The 21,240-nt window shown below is 36.8% G+C and overlaps 1 protein-coding gene across 1 annotated transcript in view; it reads left to right on the top strand.

Annotated features, from left to right (window-relative positions):
• HIVEP1 (human immunodeficiency virus type I enhancer binding protein 1) overlaps positions 1-21,240 on the top strand; it is a 158,157-nt gene that overhangs the window by 112,964 nt on the left and 23,953 nt on the right. The window contains exons 4-7 of the mRNA XM_008052264.2: positions 821-6,774; positions 9,409-9,542; positions 10,246-10,421; positions 14,346-14,447. Coding sequence (XP_008050455.1) covers positions 821-6,774; positions 9,409-9,542; positions 10,246-10,421; positions 14,346-14,447 — 6,366 coding nt within the window. The remainder of the gene's footprint in view (positions 1-820; positions 6,775-9,408; positions 9,543-10,245; positions 10,422-14,345; positions 14,448-21,240) is intronic.

Below are 21,240 nucleotides of genomic sequence, written 5' to 3'. Positions count from 1 at the left end.
AAACACTGAATCACTGGATTTTTTTTTTTTTTTTTTTTGTACAGAGAAAGGTTTATTGCAAGGCATGTATAAAAAGGAGACAGGAGATAGGCTCAAATCGGTCTCCCTGTACTAACTTTAAAACAGTATATTTAAGGGAGAAATTCCAGAGGAAGGGTTTCAGGATGGTTAGTAATAGGCAGAAAGGAATAAAAATCCTTTGAGCACGCACAGTTGTCTCTTCATGCTTCTTCATGGGTTGCATGTGCAAATTCGAAGGGAGTTAGTATGAGGCAGTAGAAATTTAAGTTATGACAACAAAAGGTCACTCATTGGGCAAGTAAGTCTATTCTGCACAGATTCCAGTCAGGCATATTGGGTCCAGCCAGCTTTAGCCAGTCAGCTAGTTTTGCTGAAAGTAGAGGGGATTGTAATAAGCTGTTTCCTTATCTGCTGTCCTGTAAGACAAACTTACAAATTCTTGTTAGTCACCAATTTCTTTAACTCTGTGAGGCATGGTTTTAGTGTGAAAGTAAAAAGGGGAGAATAATTCAGGTTCAGTTTTGAAAGATCTGGTTCCAGGACCTTGGTTTCACAAGAAAACAATTATAGCATTCTAGGAATGCACACTAAGGTCTTTGCATGAGTGCTTCAATAGATTTTGATGTCAACATTTTTCAAATTTCTAGATAGTTAGAATGCACTTTTATTAAAAATAGGTTTTTCTTAAACCACTTTCTTCAATTGTCATAACACTCTTATGAGAGTAATCTTCATTTTTAAAAAAAATATAGTTGGTGTATGTACAGTCTTACCAATTGATTTCTTTCTTTTTTTATAGAAATATTAGAGGCTGGCATTAAAGGAACTTCAGAATCTCTTAAAGGTGTGAAACGAAAAAAGATTGTAGCTGAGAATCATCTGAAAAAAATACCAAAATCCCCATTGAGAAATCCTCTTCAGGCAAAACATAAACAAAATACAGAAGAGGCATCTTTTGCTGTTCTTCAGAGTGCTTCAGAATCTCACAAGAAACAGAATTATATTCCTGTAAAAAATGGGAAGCAGTTTACCAAACACAATGGAGAGACACCTGGAATAATTGCTGAAGCCTCAAAATCCGAAGAATCTGTCTCCCCAAAGAAGCCCTTGTTTCCGCAGCATCCATCTGAACTGCGTAGATGGAGATCAGAAGGCGCTGACCCCGCCAAATTCAGTGTCCTTGATGGAAAATGTGACTCAAGCTCATTGTCAAGTAAAACCAGGACTGACAACAGTGAATGTATCTCTTCTCATTGTAGTACTTCATCCCCCTCCTACACAAATACCGCATTTGATGTCTTACTGAAAGCAATGGAGCCAGAACTGAGCACTTTGTCACAAAGGGGCTCATCTTGTGCAATTAAGACAGAAAAACTGAGACCAAATAAAACTGTACGATCCCCTTCCAAATTAAAAAACAGTTTGATGGATGCCCCAAATGAGACTTCACAGGAATTCGTTGTGGAATCACAGTCTTCTCCTTGTACCTCATACACAGTGCATGTGTCTACTACTCAGAAAAGTGAGCAAGGGGCAGTGCAGTCCGTTCCTCATTCGTATAATCAACATGAACACTTGGTTTCCAAATCCAGCCAACAAAATCAGTTTCCAGGGTGTTCGGCTTTCACGGGATCACTAACAAATCTCCAAAATCAAGAGAGCATCAAACTTGAACAGGTTTATAATATAGCAGTGACATCATCTGTAGGTTTGACTTCACTTTCCAATAGAACTCAGGTTACTATTCAAAACCAGCAAATGGATTCTGTCTTGCCTTTGTCAATAAGTTCAGCCAATTCTACACAGTCGCCCCCCACACCAATCTATAATTCAACTCATGTTGCCTCTGTTGTTAATCAAAGCGTAGAGCAAATGTGCAATCTTCTTCTGAAAGATCAGAAGCCAAAAAAACAAGGAAAATATATTTGTGAGTATTGCAATAGAGCATGTGCAAAGCCTAGTGTGCTTTTAAAGCATATCCGCTCCCACACTGGAGAGCGACCCTACCCCTGTGTGACTTGCGGATTTTCATTTAAGACTAAAAGTAATCTGTATAAGCACAAAAAATCCCACGCACATACTATCAAACTGGGTCTGGTCTTGCAGCCTGATGCTGGAGGCTTGTTCTTGTCCCATGAGTCCCCCAAAGCACTTAGTGTTCATTCAGATGTAGAAGATAGTGGGGAGAGTGAGGAGGAGGGTGCCGCTGATGAGAGACAGCATGACCCAGGCGCCATGGAGCTGCAGCCTGTGCACATAATGAAGAGGATATCAAATGCTGAAGTTCCAAAATCAAGTACCACTCCAGGCTATCCAGACCATATGGCAGGTGACTTTTCACTACAGGACAAATCATCAGAATCACAAGCTATGACAGAGTTACCAAAAGTTGTGGTCCACCCTGTCAGTGTGTCCCCCTTAAGAACTGACAGTCCAAAAGCTATAGATCCCAAGCCAGAGCTTTCTAGTTCACAAAAACAGAAAGACCTTCAGGTGACAAATGTACTGTCACTTTCAGCCAATCTGTCCCCCATAGAGACAGATGAGAAGTCCTCCAAGAAAGGGGACATGAGTCTGCTGGAAGAAAAGCAAGACTCCCATGTAGGAACAGTACACGCCCAACTGCAAAGGCAACAGGCTACTGATTACTCCCAAGAGCAACAAGGAAAACTCCTTCTGAGTCCTCGAAGTTTAGGAAGTACAGATTCTGGTTACTTTTCACGTTCTGAAAGTGCTGATCAAACAGTGAGTCCACCAACTCCTTTCGCCAGAATGTTACCCACCACAGAACAAGACTCAGCAAAGAATAATGGACAGTCTGTATCTCGTATCAATACATCAGCACCCTCTGCTTTACCGACGGGGGAAAAGACATTGCTTTTACCAGGGCAGATGCGCCCACCCTTGGCAACAAAAACACTTGAGGAACGGATATCAAAGCTTATCTCAGACAATGAAGCCTTGGTAGATGACAAGCAACTGGATAGTGTAAAACCTCGGAGAACCTCTCTCTCCAGACGAGGAAGTATTGATTCCCCCAAATCCTACATATTTAAAGATTCTTTCCAGTTTGATTTAAAACCAGTGGGACGGAGAACAAGTTCAAGCTCTGATATACCAAAGTCCCCTTTCACCCCTACTGAGAAATCAAAACAAGTGTTTCTCCTGTCCGTACCTTCCCTTGACTGTTTACCTATTACAAGAAGTAATTCCATGCCAACCACAGGTTATTCAGCGGTACCTACAAATATAATACCTCCTCCTCATCCGCTGAGAGGAAGTCAGTCATTTGATGACAAAATTGGCGCTTTCTATGATGATGTCTTTGTATCAGGACCTAACACTCCTATACCCCAAAGTGGACATCCCCGTACACTTGTCAGACAAGCAGCAATAGAAGACGCTTCAGCAAATGAAAGTCATGTTCTCGGTATTGGACAGTCCTTGGATGAAAGCTACCAAGGATGTCATGTTGCTGGTGATGCTGTATCAACAAGGAGCAAGGCATTGGCACAAGGCCCACATTTAGAAAAAAAGAAGTCTCATCAAGGGCGAGGAACAATGTTTGAGTGTGAAACATGTAGAAACAGGTACAGGAAACTAGAAAATTTCGAAAACCATAAGAAATTTTACTGTTCAGAGTTACATGGACCAAAAACAAAGGTAGCTATGAGAGAACCTGAACATAGCTCCATGCCCAGTGGTACACAACCTCAGATTCTGCATTACAGAGTCGCCGGGTCCACAGGAGTCTGGGAGCAGACGCCACAGATAAGAAAAAGGAGGAAGATGAAAAGTGTTGGAGATGATGACGAACTTCAGCAAAGTGAAAGTGGAACTTCCTCCAAAAGCTCTGAAGGCCTTCAGTTCCAGAATACTCTTGGCTCTCCTCCCAGCGTATCTAAACATAATGTTGCCCTAACAAATGACCAGCAACATAGAAGTTTACAATTGCAGAACTCCCAGATTCAGCTTGTTGCCAGAGGCCCTGACCAGACCATGGATCCAAAACAGTCTACCATCGTAGACCAGCAGATCAGCGCAACTTCCCAGGACAAGACAGAGCTCAAGAGACACGGGACTGGAATTTCCGTCATTCAACATACCAACTCACTGAGCAGACCCAGTTCCTTTGACAAGGCTGAGCCTTTTGAAAGAGGCCCCCTGGTTTCGTTCCAGGAGCTGAGTAGAATAGGGAAACCCGGGACTCTGAAAGTAATGGGATTCTCCCAAGAGGAAGGTCACCATTCTCGAGATGTGTCTCATCCTCACCAGCTTGTACTGTCAGATGCTCTTAGAGGAGAACTTCAGGAAAACTCAAGAAAAATTTCAAGTGAACGGCATATACTAGGACAGCCGTCAAGACTTGTCCGGCAGCACAATATCCAAGTCCCAGAAATTTTGGTCACAGAAGAACCAGATAGGGATCTGGAAGCCCAGGGCCATGAGCCAGAAAAATCAGAAAAGTTCAGTTGGCCTCAGCGTAGTGAAACTTTGTCAAAATTGCCAACAGAGAAACTGCCACCCAAAAAGAAAAGGCTCCGCCTGGCTGAGATAGAGCATTCCTCGACAGAATCAAGCTTTGATTCCACTCTCTCCAGGAGTCTAAGTAGAGAAAGCAGTTTGTCACACACTTCAAGTTTCTCAGCCTCATTAGACATAGAGGACATTTCTAAAACGGAGGCTTCCCCCAAAATCGATTTTCTAAATAAAGCCGAGTTTCTTGTGATTCCAGCTGGCTCAAATACACTGAATGTTCCTGGAAGTCACCGGGAAATGAGGCGTGCTGCATCAGAACAGATTAATTGCACGCAAACGTCAATGGAAGTCTCTGATTTCAGAAGTAAGTCATTCGACTGTGGTAGCATGACACCACCCCAGATGACACCACTTGTGGAATTGCAGCCTCCTACTTCCCCTTCTTGCGTGGGAGTCACCGGGCATGTACCTCTCTTAGAAAGAAGGAGAGGCCCCCTAGTACGGCAGATATCTTTAAACATAGCTCCAGATAATCATCCGTCTCCTGTAAACCCAACATCTTTCCAGAATATTGCTCTTCCTAGCGTGAACGCAGTGCCATTTCAGGGGACTCAGCTCACTAATGCACCTTTAGCTGAATGTCCTGCAAATACTCTGCACTCCCAAACTCAAGCTAAGGACCCGCGGGCAGAAATGTCAAACTCTGTCTCTACTAACATCTTCCCTGTTCAACAGTTTGGTGGTATCAATTTGTTGCATCAAATTCACTCACCCCTTAGCCATCCGAACACACAGCTGTCTCTGCAAGTGTCTACACAGGGTGACAAACCAGATACAAGTTCTGTTTTATGTGCGTCTTCTAAAAATGAGGATTGCTTTGCTCCTAAGTACCAATTGCATTGTCAGGTTTTCACTTCAGGCCAGTCTTGCTCTTCAAATCCTGTACATTCTTTGCCAAATCAAGTTCTTTCAGATTCAGTTGGAGCAGATCTTTGTGCGACGTCAGCACCCTTACCAACCAAATTGATAGATACGATGTCTAATTCATGTCCTCTGCCACCGCTGGAGCTCAGGCCCCTCAGCAGTCAGGGGCAGAAGGTGCCATCGTCATTTATGCTTCCCATACAACTGCAAAGTGATGTCTCCACCTATTGCTTTGCCACACTCACATCCCTGCCACAAATCCTAGTTACCCAAGACCTATCCAATCAGCCAATTTGCCAGGCTCATCATAATAAAGTGCCAATCAATGAAGAACAAAATTCTGTGCCAAAACTACAAAAAGATCACCAGAATGCTTTGCCAAACCCAGAGAAAGAACTAGTCATTTCAGAGTTGGGCCAGAATTCTACTCTACCAGAATCCGTGCCTATAAACCAGAAAATGTCTATTGGTAGACTTTCTCCCCAACAAGAATCTTCAGCTTCGAGTAAAAGGATGCTTTCCCCAGCAAATAGTTTAGACATTGCCATGGAGAAGCACCAGAAGCGGGCCAAAGATGAAAGTGGAGCTGTTTGTGCAACAGATGTTAGACCTTTAGAGCCACTGAGTTCAAGAGCTAATGAAACTAACAAACAGAAGAAACCTGTTTTAGTGAGGCAGGTTTGTACTACAGAGCCCCTTGAAGGTGTGATATTGGAACAGGATGTTTTTTCTCAACCTGAAGTTAATAGTGAGGCTGTTAATTTGAGAAATGTTTTACCAACTGATAATTCATCATCAGGACACTCAAAGCTAGTAGTTATTGAACCTATAAATGAGTTGCAAGAGTATGAAAACATCAAGTCACCCACCTCATTAACTCTTACAGTTCAAAATTCAGCCGTCCCTTCAGAAAATACTCAGATTTCTCCTTTGAAGTGTATAGACAGTAACCAAGAAAGGAAATCTCCAGCAGCTAAAACTCATGGTGACAAAGTGAACATCCAAGAACAAAGTCAACAACCAATCACTACTCTTTCATTGTTTAATGTTGGAGACACCCAGCAGCTGGCTTTCCCCAGCCTGAAGACTACCACCAACTTTACATGGTGTTATCTATTAAGACAGAAGTCACTGCATTTGCCTCAGAGGGACCAGAAAACGTCAGCTTATACTGATTGGACAGTAAGCTCCAGTAATCCAAATCCACTTGGTTTACCCACAAAAGTTGCTCTTTCTCTCCTTAATTCAAAACAGAACGCTGAAAAATCACTATATTGTCAAGCAATAACTACCCATTCCAAATCAGATTTATTGGTTTATTCAAGCAAGTGGAAAAGCAACTCAAGCAAGGTACTTGAAACATAATTTATCTTCAAGTATGGTTTTGCAAATACTTTTAATGTGTCTTGATGCCTTTAAATATTTTGATTGAAAGTATTTTAATCTTGAATGACAAATGCTTTAAGTATCTTATTTAAAAGACAGGGTAATGTATTTACCCTGGGAATGACACTGATAAGGGTTACTTGGAGTCTTTCAGTGATTCTATCTTGAGATATTTCGGACATGATAACTTACCCTGAGTACTTTTTTTTTTTCTCTCAGTTGACTGTGTAAGTTTTTGCCTAATGTTACAGATAATCATGGTTTTACTTTGATCTTTCTCTTATATTAAGGTTTTGTTTTTCTTATTGAGGAAATTATGGTTATGCTTTGTCCCTGCTAATGTAGGGAAGCAGGTGTGGATAATCAAAGATAGATATGTTTCATTTTGAAATATAAGCAAAGACCCATTCAGACCTGTCTTGTGTATACTAACTACTCTCCCCTACCATTCTTGTCCCAATTATTTTCCAGTGTACCTCTGAGAATCATTAGTATTATAGAGAAATTTCACAAAATAATTAACTCACACACTTGCTAATTTGATTTGGTGAATAATTATAGAGTAATTTAAGGTCATAAAGCTATAATTTGGGGTAATTTGTGGAATCAATATCATTAGAATTGTTGGGTTTATAAAATGGGAAAAATTATTTAAGTAATTAGAATAAATATTTAAGGGTATCACATTGGACTTTGGATAATCAGAATTATAGATCCAATCTTTAGCCTCTACAGATTCACAAACATATAATACAGGTTTGTAAACATTTACATACCTAGCAATATGAAAATATTGCAATATCAGTATTATAAAATAATTCTGAAAGAGAGAAGTCTCTAACATTGCCAATAAGGGGAGGAGATATTAATTCAGGTAAGGTACTCCAAAGGTAATGATACTTGAGTCTTAAAAAAAAAAAAAGGATATTTCAGACAAAAAAATCAGAAGCAGGATTTGATAGGAAGAAAGTCCTCAAAAGATAAGGGGGAGTTTGGTGTGTTTGCAGCGACTAACACTTGTGATTCAGCACTTTGGGAGGCTGAGACAGAAGGATCATTTGAGGCCAGGAGTATGATACCAGCCCGGGCAATATAGCAAGATCTCGTCTCTCATAAAAAAAACCCAAAAATTATCTGGGTGTGATGGTGTGTACCTGTAGTCCTAGCTGCTTGGGAGGCTGAGGCAGAAGGATCCCCTGAGCCCAGGAGGTCGAGGCTGTGGTGAGCCATGATTGTGCCACTGTACTCCTGGGCGACAGAATGAGACCCTGACTTTTAAATAAATAAGTAAGTAATAGAGGAGAATTTAATATTTAATAGAAGGTAAAAGAGAGGATTGCTGTTAAAGGGATGAGGAAAGATATGTGCATATATTCCAAATTATGGGGAAACCTGATCTGTTTACCAGGAAAAGAGAAGGCTACAGTTTTACCTCGGTGGTAGATAAGTCATACCTCTTCACACACCTTTTGGGGAATGTAGGCCAGCAGCATTTTTTTTGATGTCTGCCTTTGTAAGAACAAGGCCTCTCAAGGTACTTTCCTAGCCACACAGAAACCCCCTACCCATAATGTGCACACTTTGTCATCACTTACTATCATTAAGTGACCTCAGTGCAATAGTTGTCTACTTGGTGATGTAATTTTTTAAAGGAGCTTTGTAGAAAAGAAGCCCGTGATAGAAAAGGTTGTGCCCAGTGTTGGACTCAGCCAAAGGACTAGAATTTGAGCCTTTGCTGTTAGTACTTCACTTTGGACAAGTAACCTTACTCCCAAGAGTATCCTTACTCATTGGGCGATATATTCCACCTGTGCTCCCTGCCTCACAAAGACATGAGAATGGAATGGTGCAGTGAGTATAAAAGCATTCTCTTAATGGTGTGGTTGCCTAACATTTTGTATGAAGCCATAAGGTGGTATTATTATATTCCTCTTATCATTTTTATGTTCATTTTTCCAGTGATTTAATTGTTATCAGGCCAAAACCTGACTTTTGACCCAGCTTGTATCTCACTGTTATCAGTATTCAGGAAACTTGTGAAAAGATATCAGGAATTATGGTTTAAAATGAGGGGAGAAAGGAAAATTAAGATTTTGGAAATGGGACTTTTGCTTCACCTTTGTAGTACACTTTAAATGAAGGAGATTTGGTGGTGTTCTTTAGGAACATGAGACACTATTTTACTAAAGAGATAACTAGTTTTTTTCCAACTCAAGAATAAATTCTTTAAAGGAATATATTTAAACTGTAGTATGAGTGGTTGATTAAATAGAAGAAAGAATAGTCTATTTTTAAAAGTTTCTGTTAAACTTACGAAATACCAGAGTGGGAGTTTGTAAAGGCTTTATATTGTGGTGTTAGTGGACTGTGGTGGGATTTCAGAGTAGCACAAGATTAATCAGTTTGCTTTGGTTTGGATAGATAAATGATAAAAGAGGAGATAAAGCAAATAGGCTTTGAAACTGTAACCTATTTGAAATGCATTTCATTAAGTTTATTATAAGCTCTGTACTCTGCCATGTTTTAATTTCCAGTGAAACATTAGCATGCTTGTGTTTTCAGTTTTATTAAATTAGTTTCTCTTTTTTTTCCTTTCAGAGAGCATTAGGTAATCAAAAGTCCACAGTAGTTGAAATCAGCAATAAAGATGCCTCTGAAATTAACAGTGAGCAAGATAAAGAAAATTCCTTAATCAAAAGTGAACCAAGAAGAATTAAAATATTTGATGGAGGGCAAGTACAAATTTTACTTCTTAAATGTACATTTAAACTTACTTTTTAAATGTACATTTGCTTTATGTGAATGAAGACTTAGTACCCATTTTATAATCAATGTTGCAAGGTTTCTCAGCTTATTAACAGAATCTTCAAGGCAAAATATATTAGCATTATGTTAAATAATTTCATTTTGATAAATAAAATGATGACTAGGACACATTTTAGGAACTAGAAGGCAGCTAAGAATTAAATGAGTGAACCCTAGGTTTCACATTGATTTGCTATAAGGAAAGATTTGGAAAATTTGCTCTTAGAGAGATGAATCCATTGTCTATTTAATGTCTTTGTGTATTTTGTTATGGGGAAAAAAATTACAAAAACCAATGTTAGTTACAGTGAAGCTCAGCAATATTTCAGTACTCAAAATTGTTGTCATTGAATTTAGCAATAAGACAATTCTTAACCAGTTACTTAGAAACAGGAAATATTTTAAAAATTAAACATAATATTGAATAAGTTTGATTAGAATTCGATATTAGAATATTAAGTGTTGATATAAAAAGCTGAAATATTTTGTTACTTTCATGTACATATAATTTTTGTTGACTGATTATAAAAGTTTTCCTTGCTTTATTTTTAGGCTGAATTTTACTTGTTAATATTTTCTCGAAGACTTAGTGTCCAATCTCCCTATTCGTTTTTTTTTCCTTTAAATTAGATATAAATCAAATGAAGAGTATGTATATGTCCGAGGCAGGGGAAGAGGAAAGTACATTTGTGAAGAATGTGGAATACGTTGTAAGAAACCTAGCATGTTAAAGAAACATATACGAACCCATACAGATGTCCGCCCCTACCACTGCACTTACTGTAACTTCTCCTTTAAGACTAAAGGTATGAGCTGTACATTGCTTCAAGGTCCTTTTTATATGCATTGAGGTAGTAGAGGTAAAACTCACCTCTGCATATTCTTTGACCAAAGAGATAGTAGTTAAAACAGATTAAAATAAATTACATCTTGTCAGCATTATAGTCTTATTTCTTTATGTGTTTCCAGGCTCTTTGGGAAAAGTTTTTAACTACACACACACACACACACACACACACAATATATATATATATATATATAGAGAGAGAGAGAATATAAATACAACATTTTAAAAGGAGCAACTGCTCTTTTATAATTTTATTCTCTAAATTACAGTTGCATAGCATGATGACAGTATACATTTTCAAAAATATTTACTTTGGGAATAAAAAGCAAAAAGAAATTTTCATGATTATAAATGTATTTATTTCGGTACTAAAAAAATTTTAAATAGAAGAAAGATTTAAAATAATAGCCATAGTAAACTTATATAATAATTGCCCTCATGTTTTATTATCTGATATTAGGTATACATAGTCATTTTTTTCATGATGCATTGGTCCTCAAATACTGTTAATTTTTAGTTTCAAAAATTGTCTAAAATTTCTACTATTTAATGTTTATATAGAAATCTCAGAACTATTCATTAAAGTTATATTTCTGTTTTTCTTACATGTTTTTATTTAAATTATATGCCTTTATTGTTGTTAAAGTAATATTACCCTAAACAAATTTCCTGTTACATATGATGGATAGGATACACTTCTATAAAATGTTTCCTTTCTCCATTTCGGCTTGCTGTTCATGAATCATCATATAACAATTTGTTACTTGAGATTTTAATTTCATATATCTCCCTTTAAAAAGTAACAATCTCTGTTTAACAAAGCAAGGTAGTCATGAAAATATCCTTCTGAAAGAATAGTATCTGTTTTAAAAAATAATCAATTTTTAATAGTTGCTATTTTTATCCTTTTTTAGATAACATTTGCTCTTTATGATTATATTGGTTGTCTTCACAATTTTTCTTTTAAAGATTGATCAACTTAGCAAAATTTTTTATTTTTTTGGCTAGTATTTTTTGGCATTTAAAAAGAGTTATAACATGTAACAACTAAATAGCTTCAAATTAGATCTCTTTAAATGCCAATAGTGTTTAAAACAAGAATAATGGAAAAACAAAATGTTCAGATAGCTTTAAGTATTTTCACAAAGTTACAAGATATCAGAGGGTCTGGAAGGGATACTCATTCTGTGGTTCTTTGGTCTGATGTAGACTCTTCTGTAGACAGAAGGTGAGTTTCACAATGACTTTTTGGGTCTTGAATGAGAACTCTGATAGGGCCAAGTGCTTTGGTCTTTTAACTGAATTTATTGCCTTTTCACTGGTTTTGATCCTGTGATTAAGAAACATCAATTAATTTCCAATATGAGACCAGGAGCACATTTAAAAGACAAATATTACTAATAAAAGATTACCATATATAGAATGATGTTACCAAATACAAAATCAAGGTATAATGTGAAATGAATATTTCTCAATAGAAGGAAGAATGGAATCAGGGTAGTTTTTTAATTGTATTCACAAAATAAGGACAAGAAAGGAAGGACAACCTAGATGTGAAAAACCAAATTAAACTTCAGAGATTTCTTGTCTGAAAATATTATAAGTCAGTAAGTATTAATCTTAGTAAAATAACTCAAAACAGCATGCAAGATTTTAGATAAATGTTCGTTACATGATGGACAATGCATAACAAGCCCTGAAGAATACACATTGTCTATTAGCAGTTTTCATGTCTTAAAATTCTCGATTATGCTACATATCTGAATTTGTATTAAATTTTTCATTTTGTCAGATGTCATGTGAACTATATGATAAATATTATTTGGAGGAGGCTACCCTAGCTAAGAAGACTGGTGATGAAAATATTAGAAATTTAATGTTTCTCTATTCTAGGCATGACAGTTCTCATTCCTTATGATCAACTTCCTTTCATAAGTCTACTCTTTGTGAATCTATGTAAAATAGATTTCACAGTACCTTTTACAGGCAGCTAAATAATAGGAGACTTGTTTTCCCACTAGACTATAGATGTTACCCTATTCTGATTTACTTTGGTACCCTGGCCAATACAAATCTACTTCTTAATGAATGTGTCTGGTTAGTAACAGTAGGAAATAGGGATATGAGAGTGTGTTATATGAATATGTGTGCTAAGACAGCAAAATATTATCAAAAGAATGATCTGTAGAGCTAGAAATTGATGCTTCTGATGGGAATGCTTATGAATCTATAATTCATTATTTGTCCTCTGAGTTTGTTTTCTGAGTACACTTTCAAAATAATCTTAATTGATTTGTTTTCATGACTTTGCTTTAAAGGTAAATCAGCAGAAAATACAGTGAGCTTGCATCTCTACAAGACTTAGTTCCATTTATATCACAAAATGCTAGACAATAAGTAGCTATAGAAATCCAGAAACAAAACCTTTTTATGCTTCCCAGAGGATGTAGATAATTGTTTCTTAAATCTATAGGAAAATTTATTAAATTAATACATAAGGCTTATAAAATTGCTAGAGGATATTTGCATTTCAATATATATACTTTGCAAATTTAAAATGCAAATTTTTGTTTATTCAGTGTTATTTAGGAAGTTGGTTAATAGTAAGTAAATAGGTAAAGTTATGAGAAAATAGGCTTACTAAAAACTTGTATTTCCAAATTCATCTACTTACAATTATACATTAACTTCTTAAAAAGTAAATAGCCTGCCATGGCTGTCTATCTAGGGGACAAAAGCATTTTGAAAGGGCACTATTAGTGGATTTTATCATTTGGTTTGTAATATTGGTATTATACTGAAAACATTTTGACTTACAAGTGAAAACTTTGGCCACATTATGATGACTAAATAATTTTTATAACTTTTTAATGTGAAAACTTTAGTTGAAATTTATATAATGAACACCAGTGTGCCATAATCCTTTGATAATTGTTAACATTTTGCCACATTTGTTTCATCTTTTATTTTTTCAGTATATGTAACATAAATACTAGATAAAATCCAAATGTTATCTCCAAAGTCAAAGAAGTCAGGGTTTGATGGATTTTAGACATCACCTGGTCTAGGCAGCCACTTAACCTTGAATTTTTTAAGCACTAAGTGCTGGGGTGCTGTGTATTTGGCTCAGACAAGTATGTACTGTGTAGTGTGAGAATTGGTTTGTACAGGTGAGGTCAGTTTCATAAGCTTAGTGCATTTATCAAGGAATTGAACAAATATAACAATTTTGCATGTGCTTCAACTGCTGCAAGCCCAAAATTTGGACCAATGATTTAGACATCTTGAGGTCTTCTAAGGCTTATTCTCAAATACTCCTTTGCTCCTGCCTACCAAACTCAGTATTTAGAGTTGTTTTTGCTTTCTTAAAAAAGGTGATTTGCAGTGTTTTTGTGAAGCTTGGTGTCCTCAGAAGACTGAGCTACTCCTTGATATATAAGTTTCTACAATCCAGGGTACTTAGAACCCCATGGAAAACCCTCTATAAAGCACTTGAGGAAACAAACTACTATAAGATAGATACAGCAGTAGTAACTGGTGGAGAATTCATACTTCAGGTCACAGTGCAGTCTGAAAGGAACTTTAAGTATATATGGATTTTTCTAAGAAATAAATAAGAACTACAGAATAGAAGCTATAAGGCAAAAGTAGACATTATCAAAGTAAAAGAAGCAGATTTGAGAAAGAAATTATTAACTAGTAAATAAAAAGGCTATTATAGCATATAGATAACAATTTTTTCTTTTGTCCAAATTTTAGTAATTGGATTTATATGACCATAGTCTGTACTTTTGCTTGAAATAGGAATGAAATTTGCCAGTGTTGACAAATGCAATAGTAAAATAATACTACTTAAGCTTAGTAAACATTCTTTTCCCTTAAGGAAATCTGACAAAACACATGAAGTCCAAGGCACATAGCAAGAAATGTGTGGATTTAGGCGTCTCAGTAGGTTTAATAGATGAACAGGATACAGAAGAATCAGGTAAGGCTTTATACCATATTTTCATAAATGCTGTTTACAATGTACAATTTTTTTTGCATCCATACTCTTCTTTCCATTCCCACTGATACTGCCTAATTCCTGTTTTCGTTACCTCTTATTAGTACAATGTGGAAGACTCCTAATCAGTTTTCCCATCTCTAGATTGTCCTCCTTCCTATCCATCTATCCCACTGATGTTAAATCAATCTTTCTGACGCATGTGTCTGATTATATTACTTCTCTGCTCAAAGATTTTCATCAGTTCCCATTTATCTACAAAATAGTGTGACCACTTGACCTTGATCAAAATCCTTTTTAATCTGCTGCCTATCTATGCCTCTGCCCTTCTCATTCTCTCTTTTACCTACCCTCATGCCTGAATCTCCAACTTCCTTGACATTGATCTGTTCTTTACCTTTACACTTCCCCACTACTCTTAAAACTAGGCCCTCATCCTTACGCAGGCGTGGCTCCCAGTCTGCCCTACTGGAAATCTCACTTTCCTTCCAGAGCTAGCTCAAATCCATTGCCACCATGAAGCCTTCTCTGATTTTCCCTTTGTATACGACTTACAGGAAACAATTTTTCCCTTCTCTGAACTCCTGTAGTATTTTAGAGCTTCCTCTCTGAAAGCATTTAGTTCCTCTGTGTCTTATTTTGCAATTATTTACATGCTTGCCTTAGCTCCCTGCTGAGATGATTCAGCACATCCTGAGCAGAATCATTGACAGCCTTACGTTTGCTTCACCACAGCACTTAGCGCAATGCCTTGTGCTTAGTAGCTAGCTGCTCCATAAATATTTGGGGAATAAAACAGTCATTTGCTTTTCCAAAACATGTATTATTTTGAAAAAGTTAACTGGTTTAAAACAAAATAACAAAACATTTATTCAACAAACAAGTATTTATCTCTGACCAATTTTGAGGGAAAACAAACCTGTTCATCTATCTGTTCTAACTAATCAGAGAATAGAAGTATTCTTTTGTAGAACATTTTTTTAACCTTAGAATTTATCAACTAAAGAGAGTTTTTTTTTAAAAAGGCATACCACTGCTTTTTAAAAATTCCCTGAATTAAACATTTACCTGCTTGCTGTATTTTCCTTAACATGCATTAGTTTGATCTATAGAAACTTTCCAAAGAGAAAATGATGAAGACATCATTGAAAATATGAGTAAAAAAAGCAAAAGTATTTCATTTCAATGACAATTAGTAGCACGCTAAATGAATTAGCCTGAATTTATGTATGAGAATGCTAAAGAAATGACTTACATCTTAAGTGGCACAGAGCAATTGAGATGTAACAAGCTAGGAAAAATATGTAAGAGTTTCAGCAATTATACCTATTACTCACTGACTAGAAAAGGCACAAGGTAAAGGTTACAATATGAAACACTGATGTGTAAATACAAATGTATAAATATAAAGAGCATTATGTTTATACTCATGTTTTACTTCTTCAAGAAGATGAGTCTTATAGAAATTCACTAACGTGTAGAGTTTTCTAAATTGTTAAAGGAAGCACTTCTTATATCCTAAATCTATATGGGAGAATTAATTGTCATTTCTATTAATTATTATGAATTGTTTTCACTGACTGATTAACTTGCATATCTATTCATTCAATTTTGTATTTTTCATTTCATTCCAAAAGCATTTGAAGCTGATCTTAGATTATTACTCAGTTGGTAGACTAATTTCCTCTTTGGATTAGATATTCTGGTAAAGCAATGTAGTTTTACCTTTTTCTTTCAGTTTACTTTTTAAAATTACTATATTATGGGTAATGTGCTCAAAGTTTCTTCATGGTGTTTATCAAATGGTAAAATATAGCATATAGGTAGAGTTTTACCAAGTGCTATATCAGACTGTGCTAGAGATCTAAAATATTTTATTACTGTGTCAACACGATTGATTCCTGTCCTTTTGCTTTTTTATAGGTTTGCGTTGTAGGTATAAATAAACAGTTGTTTTAAGCAAATGGTCTTTTTTTATATAACTCTCTTCTGTGCTTTAAAAAAAACTGGGAAAAATTTTAAGTACTAAAAGGTATAAAAAATTTTATCAGATGTACTCATGTTCACAGAAGAGTTGATGGTTATAAATATTTTCTCATATTTGCTTCAAGTTTTTTTCATAAATGCTCTGTATTTTTTGAAAAACAAGCTCAGTAAAGCATTACATCTGAGGAGCAGTTTCCCCCACCCACGTTCTTAGCCCACCCCCCTCTCCTTCTCGGTAGCAGACACTAATTGCATAAGGGGTTTTCCTTTTAATCCATCTAACATACATGTTTAGTATGTGGTTTTGCTTATGTTTGTATTTTAAATTTGACAAACAGCACCACTTTGTATGTAGATACCTAGAAAATTATTTTTACTTTATAATTTTACATTGTTCTCCAGAAGAGACTTTCCATTTTGTCATCTCCCTAACTATAATAATATCAGAATTTAAATGCTTGGCCAATTTGATGGATGATAGTTTGTTGTCTTTATTTGTAGTTTCTTGATTACTGTATAAAGGTTGGATCTCACCCTTTAAAAATAACTTTCATTCCATTCAATTGTTGATAATTAGAGATATGATCTTGCTTAGCAGTTCTTCAAATGCACATGTTTACAGAGGGAAAGCCCCCAGAAGCCTACGCTGTGCTGTGTGTTTGGGAGGTATACTGTTTTCTAGCCTAACACTAGCCCAAAACTTACTAGCTCTTCTTTTTCACTCTTCTTTGCTGGCTCCTCTTCATCTCCTCAGCCTCTCAGTAGGCCCTGAGTGCTGTGGTCAGTGATCTCTTTCCTGTCTATGCTCACTTCCCAGGTAATCTCATTCAGTCTCCTGACTTTAGATGCCATTTATATGCTGATGATGCCCCAGTTCACTCCAGACTTGTCTTTTCTTCTTACTACCCCATCTCCTCGGATATCTAATAGGCATCTCAAGTTTAACATGCCCCAAACTCCTGATTTACCCCTTACCTCTAAGAAGTACCCTTCCCTTGTAGCATCCTTCCAGCTGCTTGATCAGAAATCTTGAGGTCATCCTTGATGCCCGTCTTTCTCTCATTTGACCTCTAATCTGCCAGCAAAACTTCTCAGCTCTTCCTTCAAAGTGTCTTCAGAATCCAACCAGTTTTAACTATCTCTGCCACCCAACCCTGGTCAAAGCTACTATCATCTCTTCTAAATTGCTTCTAGCAGCTCCCAATTGGTCTCTGTGGTTCAAACCTGCCCCTTTACAGACTGTGATTGGGATGCCCTTCACCAGGTACTATGAGACTTATCCTATCACACCTTTCAACTCTTTACACAAATGTCCCCGATCAGCGGAGCCATCCTGAATATATACACAAGAGAGGACCCCCAAAACCCTGGAATTTTAAAATAAAAATTGTACATTCATTATTATATGTTTAAACTTCAGTCACCTTCTGTCTGATGCACAACTATTGATAGACTTTTTCCACTGCTCAAAACAGTTTTTGCACTCATCAATTTTGATGCCTTTTAGTGCTTCTGCTGTCTTTGGTTTCAGCTCTTCCACATCAGCAAAACATTTTCCTTTGAAGACTTTTTTCATCTGGGGAAACAAAAAGCCTCTTGGGGCGAGAATTGGAAGGGTGGGGCACGGGGTCATGCCGTTTTTGGTCAAAAACTGCTGAACACTCAGCGTGGTGTGAGCAGGTGCATTGTCAGCGTGGAAGAACCAGTCACCTGTTTGCCACAACTTGGGACGTTTCTTCTGCAAATCATGATGCAACCTTCTCAAAACTTCCAAATAAAACTTTGGTTGATCGTTTGACCTGAGTGTACTACAAGGGGCCTGCCCTCCAAAAGAAGATAATTCTGTATTTTTTGGGTACACACACACACACACACACACACGGTACTTTCTTACTGCTAGCATCTCTTATGTCCTTTATCCTGTTTTCTTGTTCCTCATAGCAGTTCCACCAGACACGTGTGTACATTTATTATCCATTTATTTCAACTAGAAAGTAAATTTCATAAGGACAAGTATTTTGTTTTGCTCATTGCTTCATCTACAGCTCTTTAGGATTGTAACTGGCAAATAGTAGGTAGTAAATAGTTGTTGATTCAATATTATTATTTTTGGCATTTGATATATTAGTTTCCCATTAAATTCCTTTATTAAAATCAAATAGTGGCTATAATATTTAATACTTTCACCTATAAATAGGGCTCATGTTATATGACAATATATAGGTATTATATATGTAGGTATTATTAAAGAAATAATGACATTTGTTAATTTGCTATGTATTGGTCATTGGATCAGATACTCAAAGATAATTTTTCTGACTATCCCATTTTCTTGTCCTTGGCAACGGTCTCTCCTGATTAATAAAGATCTGTTCTGTTTTTCAGTATCTCCCAAAAAGAAAAGCTTAATCTCTTTTTGATTGATTAATGTATTTATTTGTCTCTTCATCACCTGTTCAGTGCATGCACAATTACTATCCTGCAGGAGCTTCTAGTCCAAGGCTGAATGAGCCTGGATTTGGTAGAGTTCACTTCCCAAGGCTGTGATCAGGGAAAGATCAGTGAGGACGAAGTTGGTTGCAGAAGGATAACTAAGGGTATTCCAGATGGAAGAGGAGGGATTTTATTTATCCTTACATTGCTCTATTAAAAAAAATATTGGTGAGGGAGTGGGAGTTTTGGCAAAGGCTCACACGTTGTGAAAGGGCGCTAGGGCGAAAGAATGTGGATAAGACGAAGGATGAGAGAGTTGGAGCCTAAACCTGGGAAGTGGGCCAGGGGACAGGCCATACTATATGCAAGGGAGTTTCAACATGGGAAGCAGTCATTCTGGGTTGAAACCCTACCCACTAATCCTTTGATAAAGTCAGTGCCTCTGCTATGGCATTTATACCAGTTTCTTCATGTTTTGACACTTGAAAGCTGTTATATATGTATTTTTTTTACTATTATATTTTTAGATATGATTTTTTAGTATTGTAAATAGTTAATTCAATGTAGCATTTCTTTGATTAAGGAAGTCTGAATGTTATATGAAATGTTAAAGTGATTTTGGTTAAAGCCATTGTCTCTTTAGAACCATATATATCTGACTTTTATTCCAAATTATTTTCTTAGATGTTCTAGAAATGAGACAAGAGAATAGGGCTTTTAATCTGTGACCCTGAAATTTTCGTTGCTAAGGTTTGTTTTTTTTTTTAATTTATTTATTTTTTATTATGAAGTTGTGGAGTACAGTTAAGGGTTAGGTATACAATTGTGTTTCATTCAGGCACCCTGTTAATATGGGGTGTTTCCCCATTCCCAGACAGATATTTGCTACTATTAATCCCATCTCCCCCCCCCCATAGTTTCCCAGTACTGTCATTCATTTTCTTATAGTATTGCATTGGATGTTTAAGGTCCATTATATGAGTGAGAACATGTGATACTCAGATCTTTGTTTCTGTGAGAGAACACTCAGTATTATAGACTCTAGTTCCATCCAGGTTGCTGCGAAATTCATGATTTTGTTCTTTTTCATGGCTGCATAGTATTCCATTGTGTATATGTACCACATTTTTTTAATCCAGTCCTCTTTTGACGGGCAGCATGGTTGTTTCCAGGTTCTTGCTATTGTGAACAACACTGCGATAAACATGCGTGTGCAGGTATCTTTTTTATAGAGTGATTTGTGTTCTTCAGGATATATTCCCAGAAGGGGAATTGCGGGGTCATATGGGAGGTTGGTATTTAGTGCTTTTAGGAATCACCACACTGCTTTCCACAGAGGTTGCACTAGTTTACACTCCCACCAACAGTGTAGAAGTGTTCCCTTTTCGCCACACCCTCTCCAGCAGCTGTTATTTTTTGACTTGTTGATAATTGCCATTCTGACTGGGGTTAGGTGGTATCTCAGTGTGGTTTTGATTTGCATCTCCCTGATGATTAGTGAGGTTGAACATTTCTTCATGTGTCTGTTGGCTGCTCGGATTTCTTCCTTTGTGAAGTGTCTGTTCATATCTTTTGCCCATTTTATAATGGGGTTGTTTGTTTTGTTCTTTTCAGCACGTTTGAGTTCCTTGTAGATCCAGGATGTTAAGCCTTTGTCAGACCTGGAGTTGGCAAATACTTTTTCCCAATCTGTAGGCTGTCTCCCTGCTCTCTCGATGGTATCTTTGGCTTTGCAGAAACTTGTCAGTTTAATCAGGTCCCACTTGTCTATCTTCTCTCTTATGAGCTGTGGGTTTCGGGTTTTGTTCAGGAATTGGATGCTAGTTCCGATTTCCATGAGGGTATTTCGTTCCTTTTCTAAGGATCTTATGGTTTGAGCTTTTACATTTAGGTCTCTGATCATTTGGAGTTAACCTTTGTGCATGGGGATAGATAGGGGTCCTGTTTCAATCTTCTGCATGTGGTTAGCCAGTTTTCCCAGCACCCTTTACTGAATAGGTTCTCCTCTCCCCAATGGTAGGTGGTGGATGCTTTGTCGAAGATGAGTTGGTTGAGAAATTGAGGTTTTGCTTCTGGAATCTCAGTTCTATTCCATTGATCTATATGTCTGTTCCTGTACCACTACCAAGCTGTTTTGATGATTGTAGCTTTATAGTAAAGTTTGAAGTCTGGTAATGTGATACCACCTGCTTTGTTTTTTTTTTTTTGCTGAGGATTGTTCAGGCTATTCTTGGACATTTGTGTTTCCATATGAATTCCTGTGTTGTTTTTTCTAGGTCTGAGAAGAATGTTGCTGGTAATTTGATGGGTATTGCATTGAATTTATAGATTGCCTTAGGTAAGATGGACATCTTGA

The sequence above is a fragment of the Carlito syrichta genome, unplaced genomic scaffold (assembly GCF_000164805.1).
Source record: "Carlito syrichta isolate Samal-C Ts95f unplaced genomic scaffold, Tarsius_syrichta-2.0.1 Scaffold270142, whole genome shotgun sequence".
NCBI lineage: Eukaryota > Metazoa > Chordata > Mammalia > Primates > Tarsiidae > Carlito > Carlito syrichta.
Note: the sequence above shows the minus strand (reverse complement) of the source record. Positions and strands in the feature narration are given on the sequence as shown.